Source organism: Falco punctatus (assembly GCF_963210335.1).
Source record: "Falco punctatus genome assembly, chromosome: 7".
Classification (NCBI taxonomy): Eukaryota; Metazoa; Chordata; class Aves; order Falconiformes; family Falconidae; genus Falco; species Falco punctatus.
The window spans coordinates 70278875-70298484 of NC_137587.1; the positions used below are offsets into that span (position 1 = coordinate 70278875).

General features: G+C 49.2%; 1 protein-coding gene across 2 annotated transcripts in view; it reads right to left on the reverse strand.

Moving 5' to 3' along the window:
- Positions 1-404: 404 nt before the first annotated feature.
- MAP1A (microtubule associated protein 1A) overlaps positions 405-19610 on the reverse strand; it is a 71370-nt gene continuing 52164 nt past the window's right edge. For both annotated transcript variants that reach the window (XM_080395423.1, XM_080395422.1), the window contains 5 exons: positions 17190-17272; positions 16388-16528; positions 6445-15298; positions 5386-5618; positions 405-4456 (listed from right to left, as the gene is read on the reverse strand). In XM_080395423.1, the coding sequence (XP_080251549.1) occupies positions 4301-4456; positions 5386-5618; positions 6445-15298; positions 16388-16528; positions 17190-17272 (9467 nt within the window). In that variant the 3' untranslated portion in view covers positions 405-4300. The remainder of the gene's footprint in view (positions 4457-5385; positions 5619-6444; positions 15299-16387; positions 16529-17189; positions 17273-19610) is intronic.

The window sequence follows — 19610 nt, forward strand, 5'->3', positions numbered from 1 at the left end:
ATGGTGGTGGTTTGCGGTTGCCCCCCCGCCAGCCGCAGCGCTGGGAGCTGCCCCGAGCTCTCCGTCCCGTGCTGCACAGGCTGTGGGACGCTCCGTGGCCGCGGTGGCCTCTCTCCGGCGGGTCGTAGCCCTGTACCCGCTTTCCTTTTCCCTCGCGTTCCGCTGCGCCACGGTGTTACCTCCCGAGGGCGGCCGGGCAGGAGCGGAGCCGAGCGGGCAGCAGCCTCGCCGGGCAGCTCTCCCGCGGGGGCAGGGCAGAGGGCCGCTCTGCCGCTTCTCTGCCGGGTAAATAAAGGGGCTTCTCCTTCGCAGCTCGGCCCGGAGCTCGGCAGAGGCGCGGCGGGGCCCACCGCTGCGCTGGGAGTGGGCACCACGTGCTGGCCAGGTCCCTGCTGGAGGTGCCACCGCCGGGCTGGGGGCAGCGGGCGCCCGGCCGAGCACCGGAGATGCTTCCAGCCCCGGGAGCGCCAGCAGAGCTGGTCGGAGCCGCCGCTCCCAGGAAGCGCAGGGCCGGGCGGAGGGCCGGCCCGGAGAGCGGTTCAGGAGCCACGAAGAGCTGCAGCGCCAGCAGGACAGGCCGTGCTGGGCTCCATCCCGGGGCATCCAGGGCTGCGTCCCCACCAGGGCTCGAAATGTCATCTGGAGCAGAGGCAGCTGGCACGGTGCATCGCCCTGCCGGGGCCGGGGGGAGGGGTGGGTGTCCCGGGTGGGCTCACTGCCCCTGCAGTGCCTGTCCCTTCCCTGGGGCTGCAGGAAGGGGGGGAACTGGTGGTGGGGAAGCCGGGGCTCACCTGAAGCCATGGCTGGGAGGCAGCTGGCCGGTGCCGGAGGGACGGGATGGCAGCCGCGCCTGGGCCCCCTGCCTGTGCGGACTCACTCAAAGAACAGTTTGAAACCGTTGGAAGTGTTCTTGTTCGCAATTAATGTGGCTTTATTATTAATGTGTTGGGCTCCTCTCTTGACAGCAGTTAGTTACAGAGTGTTTCACATGGAAATGGGCAAAAGGACAGAATTCAAGGAACTAAATTTGAATAGAAACATGATGCTGAAGAAAAGAATCAGGGCTCTGGTCTTAAAACATTTAGCATAGAAGAAGCTAGGAGCACAAGTTGCCATTTCAATACAGTTAAGACGTTCACTTTTTTAATTATAGGTTTAAAATAGTATTTTGTACCTATTACATACAGGAAGTTTACGCGTTGTTGCCCACATGCAGAAACAAGCAAAAGCAGAGTTTAACTGTTTCTCTCTATAGTGTTGTGTTACCTCTGGCTCTGGCTGGGTTCGGCTGGCTCCTGCAGGCTAAGCAGGGTCAGAATCTTTACAAATTGGCATTTTTACAAGTCTTTTTTGCCCATAGTTTTTAAGACGGGGGTAGTGGAGGGGAGGGAGGGGGGGAGGACGAGGGGAGGAAGACCAGGAGGGAGAGAAGCTGAAGGCAGAACAGACTGCCACAAAAGGCTTTAAAAAAAATAATAAATAAGTAAAACTGTGGAGCCTTGAGGACAGGGAAGCGAACTGGTGTGGGATAAAGCTGTCCAGGCAGCATTGCTGCGGAGTGCAGGAGCACAGCGCGTGGAGGGCAGGTGTTTGTCCTGGAACACGTGCCAACGGCCGCGCTCCTGCCTGGAGGACGCAGGCACCTTGCAAAGCTTCACTATTACTGCTGTTTAGTCGGAATTGCTTCAAGTTTAAAATTGAGAAAACATTCATGTGTGGGTCTATCTAAAGTTAGTGCATTAGCTTTTACACCTAGCCACGCTTAGGGATCCAGGGAGCCAGTCAATGAGGGTCACGTTTGTTCCTCTGTAGCATCTGGCATCCTGCGCCTGCGTGGCTGGCAGCCAGCCCCGTTGGCAGGCGAGCCAGGCTCTCCCCCAAGCACCGAAGGCAGCACCCCCACCCCACCCCCCCCAGCAGTGTCCAGGGGAAGCAGGAGCACGGTACTACCTGCAGTTGCTTGCCATAACCAACATTCATGGACGCTGACCCCATCGGGTTACAGAGAATGACATTTATTCTGGCAGACGCACCGTGATTCCATGGTTAAAATGCATACAGCACAGGGCAGGGATTTGCTAAATCCCCCGTAAGCTCACATGCTCCTAACAAGGGCTGTGTAAAAGGGCCGGCTGCTCCTAGGGGAGGGGCTGCGAGCCTCGGGCTTTGTCCTGCAGCTGCTGGGTGTTAGACACAGCCTCGCAGGTGGCAAGCGGAGAGACCCCTTTCACTGCCAGCATGTTCTCTACCGTCTTTTTAGGTTGTTGTCATAATTTAAATTGCAGCATCTAAGTATTTGTACCGAGAAACCTCTCTACTGACACTAAGAGCACGTGGTGTCCATGTTAACATGTATAAATTAAACTACTAAGTCCACACAAAATGCAGCTTAACATCAAAAAATAAATATATAAATTAAATGCAAAATAAACCCTTTCCCTAGAAACTCCATTTTAGTCCTAGGAGCAGGTTTCTAAGCAGCATGTTCTTTATGTCAGCTGCCAGAAAACTAGCGCTGGGACTGGAGCGTCCCAGGCAAGCACAACGCAGGCTCCCAGGGTGCTTGTTAGGGAGTCGGACCTCGGCACGGGGCCAGGCGCAGCGGGTGACACAGCAGGTGGAAATACCCCCGAGCTGTATGTCAAGCCTTGCAGCATCGCTTTCCATCTCGCCTCGCCTTCCCCAGAGCACACCCTGCTGCCACTCCGTCTTACGGGAGGAGAAGAGCTAGCTTTGTGCTGAGACGCTCTGCAGCACTCTCCGTGCAGCGAAGGCTCTCGAGTGCTGCAGGCTCGGTGCAGCCGCGTGCTACCACCCCCGGAGCTGCTCTGCCCGCAGGACTGCCAGCCCCACGCCTGCAAAGGTGTTTGCGTGCCGAGGTGACTCTGCGTGACAGTTCTGCAGCAATGGTGCACTCACGGCGTACAGCTACGCTTCTGCCGGGTGGCCAGAGTCACCCACCCTGGGCGCTATCGCGGGGCTGTGGGCTGCACAGCGAGCACAGCGCGGGTCGGGCAGCACCCGTCTGCGCTGGCCACCAGAGTCTGCCTGTCCCTGCCACGGCTGTGGGGGAACTAAGAGCAACTGCGCTTACTAAACTGCTTTCCCCGAGTGTTCTTGGGAGGGGGTTCTCTTCCGTCACACCACAGGTTCTATTCCCTGTGTCCTGGACACTTAGGGGGACAACAAAAAGCTTGAACACAGCTAAGAGGCTGGGCCCGCCGGCACACAGGCGGCGAGGACACTGCTGCTGCCTGCAGAGCGGGCACACTCCAGGACGGCGTGCGGGCTCCTCTGCTGCCTCACCGCAGCCCTCTGGAAAGCCTTTGGTTATGAGGACAGGGAGGTTTCTCGTACATCTTAGGCCGACAGTGGCCAGGGTGGTTGCAGCCCTTCTGCATCAGAGAGGGCTGTAATTGTGCGTTTGGACACTCCTGTGTGCCTGCTCAGGCAGCGGCCCCTCTGTGCCTCCTGCGGTCACGCTGCTCTTGCGCAGGAGTAGGTTGGCCGCTCTGTGTGCAAAGCTCAAGTTAGCAGGTTAGGAATGTGCTCTTTGTAGCAAAGAAGAACAGGCTGAACCCTCCCCTCCCATCGCTGCCCCACACAAACGTGTCCTTCATCCCAGCTCCTTGAGCACTGCGAGCAGGTGTTGCAGGATGCCGCAACCAAACGCCTTGGACGGAAACCTGCAGAGCTGGCAGAGGGTGGTCCTGCCTAGCTGGAGTAAGGTCCCCTTGCTCAGACCACCACCTGTGTGTTCAGGATGGGAGATGGAAGAATGACCTTCGCTGTCATGATGCAGTTGGAGGGTTTCACCTTCCCTCATCTTCTAGGTGCATTTTCTTTGCAAATTAGTTTCCTTGCCTGCCCCCCCTGCCCCCCATGCACTGTCTACATGCAGCAGCAGCACTGCAGCCCTCACCAGAAAGATGAGGTTCATGGTGCTACACGTTAAATGGCAAGGCAGCCAGGAAGAGAGTAGAACAAGCTCTCACAGCAGCAAGGCAGCCAAGATAGTCTACAGAAACTGTACAGGCAGCAGAATAAAGCAGGGAAAGTGAAAGTGCCCCTGGCCTGCAACTGCTCTTGCACAAACTCTTAGCTCAGTCCAGAATATTACAGAGCCCTGCACTTCTTTCTCATGGCATCCAGTGCTGAGCTAAATGGATACCCGATTGCCTGACAAATGGGAACCATGTAGAGGACTAAACCAGAGAAGAACTGGACTGTGATTAGATGGTGTCTCTGATGTTGCTTCGGTGATTGGAGAGTCAATGGATGAACGCAAAGTGTGGGAGATTTAGAATTCGATCTTACAGGCTGGAAAAGATTCATCCTGCATCACAACAGTGCTGCTGCTTGCCAGTACCATGATGTTTAGCTCCTGCTGTTTCTCATGGGTCTGTTGGTACCATTCTCGTGTCACCTCAGTATCATGTGTTGGGATCAATGTCACCTGGGAAAAGAAAGCAGCAGGGATGATTGTCTGAGAACAACTGCAGTGACAAACAATGCCCATAGGAGCTGAGGCTAAAATTTCCAATTAATTTTGGAACGCTGTACCCTTGGTACTGCTTGTTCTATTTAATGTCTTTCAGATGTCAGGTCCTCTAAGGCAGAGCTAGCGCTTTATTTTATGCAGTGCCAGCACAATGGTGCTCTGAGCTGCCTGCAAACTGGCAGTACCAACACCATAGTGATGAAAATGGCTGCGGTGCAGGGGACAGCATCGCTCTGTGGAGCTCCAGAGACAGCCTTAGAAAGATCCCTCAGTGTGAACGTGAACAATGCTGAGAGTGTCACTGTCAATGGCCCGACATTAGACTTTGTGTGCCTTTTCACCCAACGTGCAACTTGGGGACCTTGAAATCTGAGGCCGCTTCATCTGAAAGAACATTCACACTGTCCTGTACCTGTCTGCAGAAAGAGCGCCCACCTGGGATGTCCTGCAAACCTGACTAAGGAAGAACTATGTGTAAGAACACTCTAGTTTAAAAGCACTAATAAAAAGTTGCTATCAGAAAGATCATCAGCAAGCAGGCATAGCAACACATGCCACTGGGTGTGGGACACTGATGAAAATTCAGTCTGCGATGGTGCTTGTTTTCACGTGAGGATAGGCTTGTCCTGTAGCAGATAAGTAGGACTGTATGATCTCTGAATGCTTCCTCCCCTCAGAAGGATGTGAAAAGACAGAGATGCTTCCACTCGCACTATTTTGGAGGCCTCCTCCTCCTCCTGGACACAAACTCTTCTAAGACTGCAGAGCAGTGCCATTTGCCTCCTCTTGGTGTGCTCCCTCTGGCTACGGTGTGACACACCTTCTCCCCAGCACCTGTGACACAAGCAGCATCACACACACTCCCAGGCATTTCCATGACCTACCTGCAGGTTCTCCCCCCACTGAGACTTCCCCTCCAGGAGCGCATCCAACACCGCACGGCTCGGTTCTCCGTTGGCTGCATCATTCCCACTCACAACATAATACGATGCTCGAACCCGCTTGAAGAACTCCGGGTCTGTGTTCTTGCCGCTGCAGTGGTTGGGGATGTAAGCCAAGTCCACATAGACAGGTGGACCCATAGGCACAGGCAAACTGCTCTTAGGACTATTGGAAGCTTTGGAAAAAAGAGAAGAGAGGCTATCGAAACGCTTTTGGAAAGAACAAACACTCAAATTAACGCTGAAGGACTTGAATTCCAGAAAGGTTTTTCTCTGCAGCTGCAGCAACAAAGTGACCTGGGTGTATTTCTGGGCCAGTGCTGTCACAGCTCTGGGGAGGGAAAGGGAGTTCTGCCCTTCTTTGGGGAGGGACTGGAAGGCCTTAGGCTCGGAAGCTTTTCCTGGGGAAGGGAATCAAAAATCTCCATTATTAGCTTTTCCAGAGCTGTCGCTGCAATCAGTATTTAGTCCTAATTTTTGTTGTTTAATAACCTACATTTACTGAAGAAACCTGTTCTGACGGCCTTTATATGCTATCCTCGGGTACTACAGTATTCCTTCTGGAAGCTCCACCCTGGCTTTCTGCCATCCCTGCGAATCGCTGCTCTTCCAAGGACTCTTGCTCTTTCCTATCAACCTTTTGTACCTCTTTTCTTCAGTTGCTGCTGCTTATGTTTACAAGATGAGAGATGGTCAAACAAGAGCTGTTGTACTCCACAGTATGTATGCATATATATACACACACAGAGCCCATAGGACTGTCCCTTCACAACCTCCTCCTCTCTGTGGAATCACAGAGACCTCTGGCCTTGGTCTTTTGTTTTCCTCCTGGCTTTGATCTTTTGAAGTGCTTTGTGAGACAGCCTCTCTACCTTATCACTGCTTATAACTTTTTATGACTGACTGGGAAGTCCTGTTCTCTGTTCTGCTACATTCAACTCAGTGCTTTTTCGCTGTGTTGGACCTAAAGAGAAAATGCATGCTTAAGGAAGAATTTCTTACCAGGGTTTGTTTTGATGCCATTAACAAGGCTCTTGCCAGGGTTGCTGTGACTACTCCGGGATAACTCATCCTCTGTGTGAGGAGGCTGCACCAGTGTGTTACGTGGTTTGGGCTTCTCTCCTCCATCTCTTTCTTTTTTGGCAGTGACAGATTTTGAAGATTTTTCCGATGGCTGTTTCACAGGAGTGGGTGATCGTTTCCCTTTTGCATCTAATTTCCGGGCAGGTGAGGAAGATTTGGGTTTGCTCAAAGGCTTCCTCACACCTTTGTTCTTTTCTTTTACGTCTTTCTTGGAAATTTTATCAGTTCTGCTCATGCTTTGCTCATTTACCAACATATCAGGGTCCACCATGCAAACATCAGGGTGAGGAGGATGGGGATGGGGATCTACCATTGGAACGGGCTGAGGATCATGGCTGGACCTTGAGCTGGCATGGTGGGCATTCCCAACAGCTTTGTCCACTGGGAGGAAATCGGCATCTTCATCCGAGTCCATGTTGGCATCTGCTGTGATGGACGGACATTCCTCTGTCTCAGGCGGGACATCTGAGTCTGACTGGGAGGTTCCAGAATCACTCACTGATGTTGGAGGGGTTTCCTCCACTGTGGCACTTTGCATGGGGCTACTACCAGTGTGGGGTGGTCTTCCCTGCACTGAAGGATGCCCGTCCTCCTGTGAGAGGTCACTATCTTCAGAGAGCTCATGAGGGCTCGGGTTGATGAATGAGGGAGAGAGCTCTCCCTTCCTCTGCTTGTATTCACATGAGGAAAATTTATGTCCACAATCAAAACTGCCTCCTAAATGTGGCTCCATCTCATGGGAAGCATCTCCATGGTCCTCTGTTTTTCCACCCCTCTGCACATCTGGGAAAAAGGGCTGGAAACTGTGTTCAGGGGACACCAGAGAGGAAGGACGGCTCTGCCTCTCTGTGTCCTCTTTGCCTGTGCATGGAGAAAAACTGCTGTCAGAACGAGGAAATGGTTTTTCATCTTTTGCCTCTGCTGCATGGTATGTACTTTGGAAAGCTTGCAGACTGGTGCTCACCTCTGTTGGACCATTGGCTGTGGTCTCATCTTCATGCTGCTGATGAGGAAATGATGTCAACACATCAGGGAGAGGCGTCAGTGTCATTAGCTGTTCTGCAAATGGTGCCTTCTGCTCTGGACTGCTTACACAGGGCTGCCGTTGTTTCTCTGCAGAGAATGGTGTGGGCTGCGAGCTCTGGCACTCCTTTCTGCACGGCGAAATGCTGTCCCTCATGCCACTTGCGAATGGAGAACCATGCTCTTCAGCAAACACAGAGTCTTTGGTTTCAGCTGTATGTGTTTTCACAACATTATCTGCAACCTGTGGAGGCACGTCCCAAAGACTCCTGGAACCTGGTTCTGCTCCTGCACCCGTGTATGTGGAAAGCATATGGGAGTAGAAACTTTCTGCTGTAGTCGGTATCACAGGAGTGGTCGCTTCAGACGAAGGTTCCTCTGACAGGCTGGAAGAGTCATCTTTCAGCTGCTGTTGGGGCACAGACTCTCTTTCCACAGCTTTGGAGAACAACTTATCTTCTTCGTATGGACTCAGTGGTGAGAATTTAGTGAAAGATGAGTCAAGGCTGCTGATTTTCTCAGAAACCTCCAAGTACTCATCTTTCTTTCCCTGGTCTGAAAGCAAAGCACAAGGAGTCTTTAGAGGAAGAGAGATATCCCCTAAACGGCTTGCTGAGGTTTGCTCGTGTCTGAACACACTGGGTGTTTCTCTCTTTTCTAGGAAGGAGTATTCAAACCCAGAAGAGCTATCCATCCCTCTGCCCTCTACTGTTGGGTCCTGTTTGTATGCCTCATTCTGTTTTTCAGAAGCAGACTTCAAGTACATGGCCTGCTCTTGGCGCTCCGAGACCACCGCTGCACTTGGGTAATCTGTTACGCAGAAATGTGATTCCTTTGTGGATTTTTCAGCAGCCTCTCTCTTTTGTGAAGAATCGTGTCTTAAATGGCATGTTTCTGAAGCCTGGTCACCTCCGCCTACGTCTGGCAGGTCACTGTAACCAGCACCGTATGTCCCCACAAGAGCAGCTGATGCAGTCTCCCTTGCGTACTCGTCTTTCCAGCCCAGGTCGGAGGGTGAAGAGGCAGTAGAAGTGGGGGAAATGGAGTCCTGATGCTTGCTGTGCAGAGGGGCTTCCAATACGTGAAACTTGTCCATCGCTGAGATGTGTGCGTAGACAGTACCTGCAGCTTCAACGGGGCTGTGCAGTTTAGACTCTTTTTCAGATTTCTCCTTAGCGCCTTTTTCTAACTCTGAGTCACTCATGCTTTCTTCCCCCTGACCTGCTTTCTCATAGTAGGAATCTTTGGGACTTGGGCTTTCAGATTTCAGGGATGGGGAGCTCTGCTCCTGGCTAGACAAAATAATGTTCTTATCTGGACACGCAGCGTCAATATAGGCAGCTGATTTTTCTTGATAAAACGTGTCGGTCACGTCTGTGGGAGAGGTGAACGCTGTGCTTGCTGACGATGGGTGCAGTTCAGAGTCCAGCTCTTCTGGCAAGGCAGAAGACACCTTCGGTTTTTCCTGTCCTTCAGACATCTGAGCCTTATCTGTTTCAGACAAGGGCAAGTATCTCTCATGGATGTCTGTATAGTCAAAGGTCGAATCTGCTTTATCTTTAGGGGATGCTGGAGATGACAGCTCCTTCTCAGCAGAGGTATAAAGGCAGGACTCTTCTTCCTTTGCGGAGACGTGAAAACTTTGACCTTTTTGAGACATCAGCGCTGTTGGTGATACCTTGTCAGTGTGACCTGGGCTGTCTGCACCCTTGGGTGTGAAGGAGGAGGGTCCAACTCCAGACACAATTATCTTCTCATAGACGTCAGCGTACTTGAAGCTTCTTTCATCGGGGTAGGGAGTTGGTTCTCTTTCTTCTTGCTCCTGTCTTGTAGCACTGTCATCACCTCTGGCTCTGCAGAACCCCTCCTCATAGGAATAAGGCTCCGGGGAGCTGCTGGAATAGGTCTCTGGAGGATATGCCACTTGGCCGGCAGAATCCACAGCCTCGGCATGGCCCATGGCAGCGCTGCTTTTTTGACAAGGGCCCGGGCCCAGAGGGGAGTGTGCACGCTGCCCTGACACTGCAGCACTTTCTTCTGGGGACGCTGCTATATATTCATATTCTGCTGGTCTTGTAGATTGCACCAGAGCAGATGCTGCTGCCGTCTGCTCTTTTCTTCCTGCAGAGTCATAAAGACCCTCCGTGGATTTGTAGTCATCCTCTTGCTTTCTATCTGACTTGTGTTTACTGTCTATTTCCTGATACAGACCATTGATGTCTGATTTCTTCTCTGTGGTCTTTGATGGGACTTCCTCCTGTAAAAGTGGCTTGTGCTGATCTAATTTGTAAGGCCTTTCTGTTTCTGGTGAGGTGTCAATCTCCTTTTCCAGAGTAGTGGCCGTTACAGACAGGGGAGATGACATCAGTGCTTGGTCTAGTGACTTTGCATAGATATCTAGGACAGCTTTCTCCTCATCACCTAAGTAGGAGTAATCTTTAGATGTCAACAACAATTCTTGCCTTTCTTTGTTTCCAGTTAATGCTTTGGCCTGATTTTCCTCACCAGAGACATATTGAGAAGACAGAGAGGAACTTTCCGTTTCGGTTCTTTCTGGGAGAGTGATGCCAGCAGGAATTACTTCCACTTTCTTTGTTTCTGATATAGGTTTGGCACTCTTCTGTGTATCGTCTTTGTAACCACATGATTCCATCTTTAAACATTCTGCGTCTGCTTGCAGTAGCACAGGTTTGTCTTCAGCATGATGGAGACCCTCACCCTTCTCACCAGGTGACTGCCCTTCTCTTCCAGTCTCTCTCCCTTCCTGAAGATACCCGTACGCAGAGCCCCACGCTTCATCTTCTGCTCTTCTCCAGGTGAGGCTGCCAGGCACTGCAGGAGACAGGATCTCCTCTCCCATCCTGGGAAGGGATTTTGTTTCATATTCTGGCACCTCATCCAAGAACGTGCTCTCTCTCTCTTTATCATACCTCTGCCACCTTCCCTGAACAGGGATCTCCTCCACCTCTTCTGGAAACCACACTTTCTTCTCGTAACTTAAATCCTTCATGTAAAAGTCTTCCATTTCTGGACATTTTTCTTCCTGAGCTTCCTTGTACCTGCAAGATTTTATACCTTCAGCAGAAATGGGTGAAGGTGTTTTACCCTCAGGTGGGCTAGATCCTGTGAAGTGTAAGCCCTTTGCATCTGGAGATACTTGCTGGGCGTCCAAGCCTGCAGTCCTTCCCGTAAAAGGGCCCTTTTCTGATGCAGAAAATAAACTGCTGTCATCGGGAGACATTTCTTCAATTGAAGTATCTCTGGGTGATGTGTCTTTAACTGAGCTACTTTCTGGGCAAGGAAAAGATTTTGACACTTCTGTTGCGAGTTCTTTGGCAGAAATTTTCAGTGATTTTTCATACATAGCTGGGCTCTGCTCTGTGAAATCCATGGATTTCACAGCTTCTGAAGGGAACTTGTCAGTAAAGTCAGGCATAGCTTTTTCTTTTACAGGTATCTCTTCTGTGAAACTAAGAGACTTGATGTCTTCTGGAGAAGTCCCTTTAACAAAAAGGTCTGAAGAGATTTCCTTGCTGGGACTCTCAGTGAGAGAAATGGATTTGGTCTCTTCTGGAGAAATGTCTTTAAGGGAAACATGAGATGATTTTTCTTCTTCTGGGGTGTCTCCTGTGAAATACAGCAGTTTTCCTTCTTCAGTAGTCACTCCCTTAATGGAAATATCCGAGGATTTTTCTTTACTTTCTTCTGTAAAAGAAAGTGATTTGGCATCATCTGGTGAAGGTTGTGAGGATTTGTCACTTTCAGATCTGCTTTGGCTTGTGAACTGCGGAGGACTCATTTTTCCTGGCGACGTTTCTGTGGTAGAGAATGGCTCAAAGGACAAGTGCTTTGAAAATCCCATTAAACTTTCTGTCATGGTTTTAGTTCCTTGCTCTTTTTCTGGCTCCAGAAACTTATCTGTGCTGGGATGGGGCAGCTCGGGACGCTCCTCCTCCTCCCCTATCACCACTGTGTCCTGCTTGTGGTAGGAGAGCCAGGGCAGCTCCTCCTTCCCCACTGGTTCTTCCTGCACCTCCTCCCTGGGACACACTGGAACGTCACTGGTCATGTCCAGCTGGTGCTGTACAGATCCAGGCACTTCTTTTTCATGTCTGTATTTAGCTGCAGATACCTCGTCTTCTCTGAGAGGTTCACCCTTGGCTCCCTTCACCGCAAGAGAAGCTTGGCCTTCCAGTTTCTTGGCAGCAGCATCTGTTTGTTTTTCAAACAGATCTGAATCTACCGTTTCTAGTTTTTCCTCCACTGGAGACTGGTGGAAAGGTGTGTGTCCTGCACTGGTGGGGCCAGATGGGGTAGGAGAGGCCATTTTGACTGTACTGTCATCAGGACTCATGCATCGTTCTTCAGCCTCTCCAGAGTCAACCTGGGAAAATGGTGTTTCTTCAGTGGATAACGGCAGACCAGAAGTTTGCATCCCTTCCGTGGGAACGCCGATTAACACGTTATCGGGACATTCTTGATGAGCAAACATGGGGGCACTGTAATGCCCTCTGAGTTTCCCAGGCATTTCAATATTTGGAGTCTCGTCTTCTTCTTCCTCTTCCTCTTCTGCCTCTTCATGAAGATCCTTTTTTTGAGCTTCCAGTTTTCTCTCTCCTTCTGCTAATGCATGGAAATCTTCAGGGGGTGGAGATTTAAAATATTTGTCTTCCTCCAAGGATGATGTGGGAGAGATTGTGCCAGCGGAGGGAACGTAGTCGAGACCTTGGGTTGCTTCAGTCCGAGAAGAGGGCATGCTGTTCACTGTGTCTAGAAGTAGAGAGCTTTTCCCAGTCTCTTCTGTTTGGGGTGCTGTTATAGATGCAACAGACTGATCTTCTGCTACTGAAGTTGCAAAAGACGAAAGCTTATCACATTCTGTAATGGAGGTAGCAGAGGATATATGCTCCTCCTCGGCCAGGGGTGCTGCCACAATGTTTGTAGGATAAGCCAGGATTTCAGACTCCTGGCCAGCATAGCCCTTGGCTGAAAGGTCGGCAGCAGGCATGGCCTGTATTCCGTGTATTGCTTCAAAAGAGCCTGGGTGGTCAGGAACAGAAATGTCATAGGCACTGACATCATACTTCAAGTGTGGGATCCTCTCTTCCTGTTCATCATGTATTTCTTCATCAGAAATAGTCTGCTCTGTTTCTGAGTAGCCTGGGATAGTTTCATCTTGGATATATGAAACATGTTCTGCTGTTGCTCCTGGTGGGACTGGCAGACTGCTCAGATATGATTCTTCCTTTGTTACGTCCTTTCCAATTAACTTGGTTTTCTCACCCATGTCACTAAATTCTTTTTCCTTTTCTGTACTGGTAAATATTTTGTCCCTCCTCTCATCCTGATCATAGAAGTCTCTATTCTTTTCCACCTTCTCCTCTGCCTTCATATGCTGTTCTTCCTTTTCTTCCAGTTCTGCCTTTTCTATCACATCTTCTCTCTTTTCCTTCTCACCCTCTTCCTGTGCCTCTGTCCCTGCAATATACTTTTCACCAGTCTTTGTTTCTGCTTCCCACTGTTTTCTGTCCAAAGAGATTTTCTCCTCTTCCTCCTTTTCTTCCTCTTTGAACACTGGTGACCGAGCACCCTTTTCTAAGAGGTCTATCTGTGATGGTACCTGTACTTTGTCTGGAAGGAGCTGAACTTCATTGTCTTGCTCAGCTTTTCCCTCGCCGTATCTCATGTCATAATTTTCATCTACGGCTCTTCTTTCCTCCTCTGTTTTTTCAGCATGACCTGCTCTCAGTTCTAGCTGATGGACTGCCTTTTCCTCTGCTGGTGATTCTTTTTCTGTATCAGTAGTAGTTATCCCCTGTTCAGGAATATTTGTTTTCAAAATCTGATCTGCTTCAAGGCAACTCTGAACAATCATGTCAGCAGAGTCTTTTATCTCTGTTTCAGGTACTCTCACAACCTTATCACTAACCTCAATATCAGACATTTCTTGAGTCACCTGCAAGGCCCCTTTCTCCTCATGCTTCAGTTCCTCAAAGTCCTTTGTAAGATCTTCTGGTGAAGACAGGACTAACCTCTGTTCAGCTATGGAAGTCTCTCCTGGCTCCACCTGTACAGGTGCCTTCTCCATTGGTGAAGTCTTCAGGTCAGCAGGTACCTCCTTTTCAGGTTTGACTTTGATCTTCTCAGTTTTGAGTCTGCCTGGAACTTTTGCCTTGTATAATGTTTTTCTTACTTCTGGGGTAAATGGTTTTAAGTCTGGTTTAGAAATTTTTTTGGGCTCTGGTTTGGTTTCTTTCTTTTTATCCTCTTTCTTTGAATCTTTTTTTTCCTCTTTCTTTCCATCATCTTTTTTTAAGTCCTTTTTCTCTTTCTTAATCTCTTTCTTTTCTTTGTCTTTCTTCTCCTCTAGTTTGGATACTTTCTCTTTGAGGTGTTTTTTTCCAACCTTGTCTTTTGCCAATTTTCTTTTCTCAGCTTTGAGAGCATCACTTGTTTCTGTCTTTATCTTTTCATGTTTAACAGGTTTCTCAGGGATTTTCTCTGAGTGTTCTTTAACCTTTTTCTCAATTTTAGCATCCTTTACGACTTCTGGTTTTACCTCCTTAATCCCCTCCTCAACCGCCTCTTCTTTCTTAGCTTGCTTTGTCACAGATGGCTTGGGGGAAGACTTAAGACTCTCTTTACTGTCAGTTCTTTGTTTAATTTTGGTCTGCTTCAGCACAGGTGGAGGTATTCCAGACGTGATATCTTTCTGAGTAGCCACTGGGTACCTCAGAAAATCCAAGTGCTTGAGTTTCTCAAGACCTTCCAGTATCTTATTTTGAGGAGCATTTCCAGGAAACAAAACCCTGACAATTTTCTCTGTTGGGCTAGCTGGAAGCCACACCACTAGGGCTGTGATGGATGTGAGATAGGGAACAGAAATTTCACCTTCTTTCCCACTCGCGAGAATTATGCCAGTCTTTGCTTTACTATTACCAGCCCATTTCTGCATTAGAAACTGCATTTCTTTACTGTCCTTGACGGGATTCAGTATATACATGTCCAGCTTACCCACTCCCATTTTGTGGAAAAGGGTGATAGGTTCAATGGTACTGCTTACCACCCTGTAGAGAGGCTCTGATTTAATGCCTAGTCTGTTGAGATACTGCAGTGTCAGACAAGCTTCTTCGATGCTCCTCTTTACTTTCATGGATGATTCAGGCATCTTCAGTTTATCAGGAACATTAAAAAAAACCACCCCTAGCTCAGGGGAAATTAGGTTCTTCATCCAGTCACTGTAGTTGGTAGAGCCCTGGGATTGTTCCTCCTCTTGCTCAGCGACTTTCCTCTGCAGCAGCCCATTGATGCCAGGTAGGTTGTCCGCACCAATGTGGGTGAGCAGGATTGAGTCAATTCTATCCAGGTGCCTTACCAGCTTCCAGAAGCAGGATTTCCTGTCAGAGCCACCATCCACAAGGATGTTAAACCCATTGACAGCAAAGAGAGCAGAATCGCCTCTTCCCCCAGGGAATATGTAGCAGCAGGGTTTAGAAAGCTTCAGAAAGCCCCCTGACGTGGGTGGCTCCAGGAGATCAAATGGAGACGGCACGTCAACTGTCTCGGAGACATATTCTGCAAACTCAGACACCCCGTCCATTTCTGGCAGAACTGGATCGGGATTCAGTTTCAGATTAATAATTTCTTGAAATCGAGGATGCCCAAGGTTGCTCCAGTCTCCTTCTCCCAAGCACGACACAGTAAGGGAGGCCTTGATATCTGAATCAATGTTGCTAAGAATCTGGGTGACCTAATGAGACAAGCACAGACAAATAAAGGTCAAACAGAGCTCTGAGACCAATTCAGCACTTAAAAAAAAAAAAAAGCAGCAAAAAAAGCCAGTTAATGCAGAAATACTGAAATCACCGGGAGCACTTTACTGACAGGGAACACTGTGGGTAGATTAAACAGTCCAAAAGCCCACTGCAAATAGATGCACGGGGCCACATTCTGCTCTATTTTGAGACTCTTAATGTTGATGGGCTGTTATGCTTCCTGACTGTTGGGAGTGCACAGTGACAAGACCTCAGGAAAGAAAACGAAAGCAGGAACCGCCTTGTCCTCTTTCCTTACTTCTCCCTATTTCACCTGGGATATCAGTCCCTGGCTCGGGCTCAAAAGTAGCAGTTTCTTTCTGATTTGTGAATTCTAACCCTCAGGTACCCTCTCCAGTGCTAAGCATCATCATCTGACCTTATCCTCACTCATCAGCTACCAAAAGATCACATAGCACTTTTGTGCAGTTTTAGTGCCACGGGACTTTATTTTTTTCAGATTTACTTTCTTTCCTGGGACCTATCTTGAAAGTTGTGACTCCATCTCCGATATACATACAGGTCTGGGGGACATACTACATGATTTATAGGTAGAACTAAGGTCAGTATAATTTCCAATGCTCCTTAGAGCTGTGCTGAACATATCCCAAGCAAAGAAGCATTAAACTTCCTAAGTCTGTGGAATGAGATTAGTGCACTTCTTTGCACTAATTCTCTTGCTTAGACAGCCATTCATTTTGAATAGTTCATGTCCAAATAAACGGGTACCAGAAATAAGTGAGAACAATCAGCCTAAAATAAATGAAGGTGGGCAGATTTGCTGATGTAATTACAGCAACACTGCTATCAATTGTCTAAATTCAGTGCCTGCCACCTTGGAAAACTTAAGCCAGGGAGTTAAAGCAAGATGCCCAAGACTATAGCATTAATTATTTACGCTGTGCAATTTTCTGGCTGGATTTCAAGCCCATCCCTCTGTGGATCTGCCACCTGAAGCAGTGGTGCAGGCTGCATTGCTCTGGTCACGCGCTCTGTGAACATGCTGGCTTACTGCTCACACCCACCTCTGGGTCTGAAAGTATCTCAGCAAACTTCTGGTATGTGAAGGTCCCCGTCTGCAGGATCAAGTCTCCTTCTTGGTCTGAGCTCTGACCACAGAAGATCAGTAGTTTGTGGGCTGATGAATCACACACCAGTGAGCGGACCTGTTACCATGAGACAGATCTGCAGTCAAAAAGCAAGTTATCTGGGTTCCTCACGAGCACGCAGACACCCAATCAGCCAGGCAGGCAGTACTTAACGCATTATTCACAAACAGCCAAAACGTAAGTTTTCTACATACAAGAGAGTAGGTTACTGAAGAGGGAAGACACTGCTGCTGCCTGCCTGACACAGCTCCATGTCACATCATCACTCACATCGAGAAAGTAGGCTAATGCTCAGAGAAGATGTTTGGCATTGCACTTCTATGGAAGAGGCTGGCACATTTAGACTCTTATCCAAGTAGAGTGCTCAAGGTTCAGAAGCCCTCCACCTTGTTTGCTAGGAAACTCTACAAGCTCCCGAGAGATCCTTATAATCAGGTGATCCTAAGGCACTAACTCTTCCAAGGGAAGTTCATTCCTAAAGGGCTAGCACACAAGAAACAATACATTCTCTGTGTTTCTTTGTCTAGCAGTAAATTCTGCATATATCTTGTTGGCAAGACCAGGAACAGGACACCTGGCCACTTCACTACTCCTTGCAGTAGACTGGCAGCGATGTTCAAACTGTCCAGAAGGTGCAAAGTGTGGTGATCATGACTGCTATGTCAAGCAAAGGCAGGAGAGCTGATGCGGAGAAAACCTGCTGGCATCTCGTGCTTACCTCAGACACGATGCTGTCCACATTGGGATTTACCAGGATCACTGTCTCCAGGGTGTCACTCCGGTGATGGAGGGTTCTTTGGCCTGAGGAGAGGTAGGGGATTAGACAGGATGGGAGAAGCTGGTGAGACAATATCTGCCTACTGATGTTTTAGCCTCAGAAATTCCACTTCAGCACTGGTTTGATTGCAAGGCTTCAACTTGCATTCTAGACCCAATTTAATACCTGAGTCTCATAGAACAAAGCAAACTCTTTTCAGTAACACGGAAAAAAAAAAACCCTAGTTCTGGATCAGCACAATTTGCAACTCAACTCCAGCGTCTTCTGAAGTCCACAGTGCCAGGCATATCAAGCTGCCCGCTTGTGCCAGACAGCTGTGCCCCATAAACACTGGCATAGACCAGTTATCCCCTCCAGACAGAAGTATCCTGTCTCATTGCAGCTACCATGGAGAGAGATTGTGGGTTGTCCAAGCCTTAGTCACCACAGGGCTTTGTGAGCCAGCTGGTGCGTGCCAACTTACCCTTCATTAGTGTGGTGCAGCAGTAATAATGAATCTCTCATAGTTCTTAGTTAGTGTTTTCCCTTACAAGTGTTTTTCTTTAATCCAAATGGGCACTCCTAGAGGAAAAGGCTGCTATGGGAACCACCTAGGTGATAAAAGCGCTGGTTCTCCTGTCTCCCTCCTGTGAGAGTCACTCAGGCACTCAGACAGGGCTCTGCTCACTCTATGCATATTTAGACAAAAAAGGAAGAACCAAAGAAGAGCAAGCAAGAGCCTAGTAGTGCAAAAAAGCGTTTTGTGTGCTTACCTTAGCATGAGCATTACATGGGTATTCAGCAAAATCCTGACATAATGCCTGGGTCCTACTAATTTATTAGAAAGATCAGTGGTGAGTGCCTGGCACCCTGAACGGCGAGGCTAGAGCCATCGCTGTGTGCCCACGTCAGACAGCCCTGGGAAGCAGGATGAGGTACAGGACCTTCCTGCAGCTTTTCCCTTGACATTGCAGGCACCGCATAATTTTTTGGGTTCTAGGCTTTGCAAATACCTACCCCTGGACATTACATCCACTCTGCAAGCCAGGCACGTAGAACTTAACTGTTAGAATGTATGATTTATAGGGTTTAAATCTTTCATAAGCTTTAACCCCTCATATAGACTGGAGGACCAGAGATATTCACTGAAAATTAACTTCTATTTTTGCTCTTCCAGACAACTGCCGCTCTCTGACAATGTTGTTCTTTCCATCCTCCCTATTCCACAGCCTCCCACCCGCTCTCTTTCTAGGCAGGTATCAACCCTTCTGAAATAGCATGATCAAACCATTATTGCAAAGAGACACCAAGAGGACACAAAAAGAAAGGAGTCAGGGAAAGGCCAACGCTCAGTATAGCTTTAATCAAACTCAGTTTACTGGGATGTTGTACTCTGGCTGCCAGCAATTAAGTACAAGCCAGACAGATATGCCCAGAAGGCAACTTTCAGCCCCAAATGAGAGCAGCTCTAAGCAATCAGCAGAACTATTTATACTCTGCATCTCTGGCTGCTTTCTGAGCTTGGGTCCTTTCTGTCTATCTGAAAACAGTCCCTCCAGACTAAAACAAAACCATCACTGTGCAAAGGAAATGCCTGCACTGAGTTCAGTGGCATTTCTGCCACTCAGTGTGGGATGTGGTGTATGGATGCCAGAGGCTGGGAACCAAGCCCCTGCACAAAGAAGGAATGCTGCGAGTGAGCTCGTGGGGAGCAGTGCGGGAGGGTGGGCAGAGGAGGGGGGCCCAGGAAGCGTCCTGGGGCAGTCACTGCAGCCAAAAGAAGCAAAAACCCACTCACCCTCGGGGTAATGGTAATTGTAAAGGCATTGCTGATACCTCGGCATTGTTTAGGATCCACCAGCGAACACAAGGAGCACCTCATTTCCTCGCTGATTGCATTGGGCAGTTTTCACACTGCTCACCCCACGCCAGGACCTCCACTCATGTGCTCCTCAGAGCACCCAGAACAGAAGTGATCTGCTCCCATTTTTCAACAGGACTGGGACAAACTGAAAACCATGCCATTCCCCAGGCTTCAGCTTTTTCCCACCTTCCTGCCCAGACATCCCAGACAGCCTTTTTTTGGCAGTTGTTACCACGGCATTTGGAGAACACGGCTTGGTGTGCAGACGCAACACCAGCAGCCTCTTGCTTGTGCCATGTGAGAGGAGGGCTGTTGGGCCCAGTGCAGTCACTGGTGCCCAGCATGTGGGCATCCTTCCAGGCACCAGGTGCCAAGGCACTGCAGGGGCAATGCCAGCCTGAGGGCTGCAGGCTGGCCAGTGCTGGGTGGGCAACGCCAGCTGTACAGGGAAGGGGGCCTGTCTGCAGGGTAACGGGATGAAAACACTGCTGCTCTTTGCCATTTCTTTGGTTCAAGCC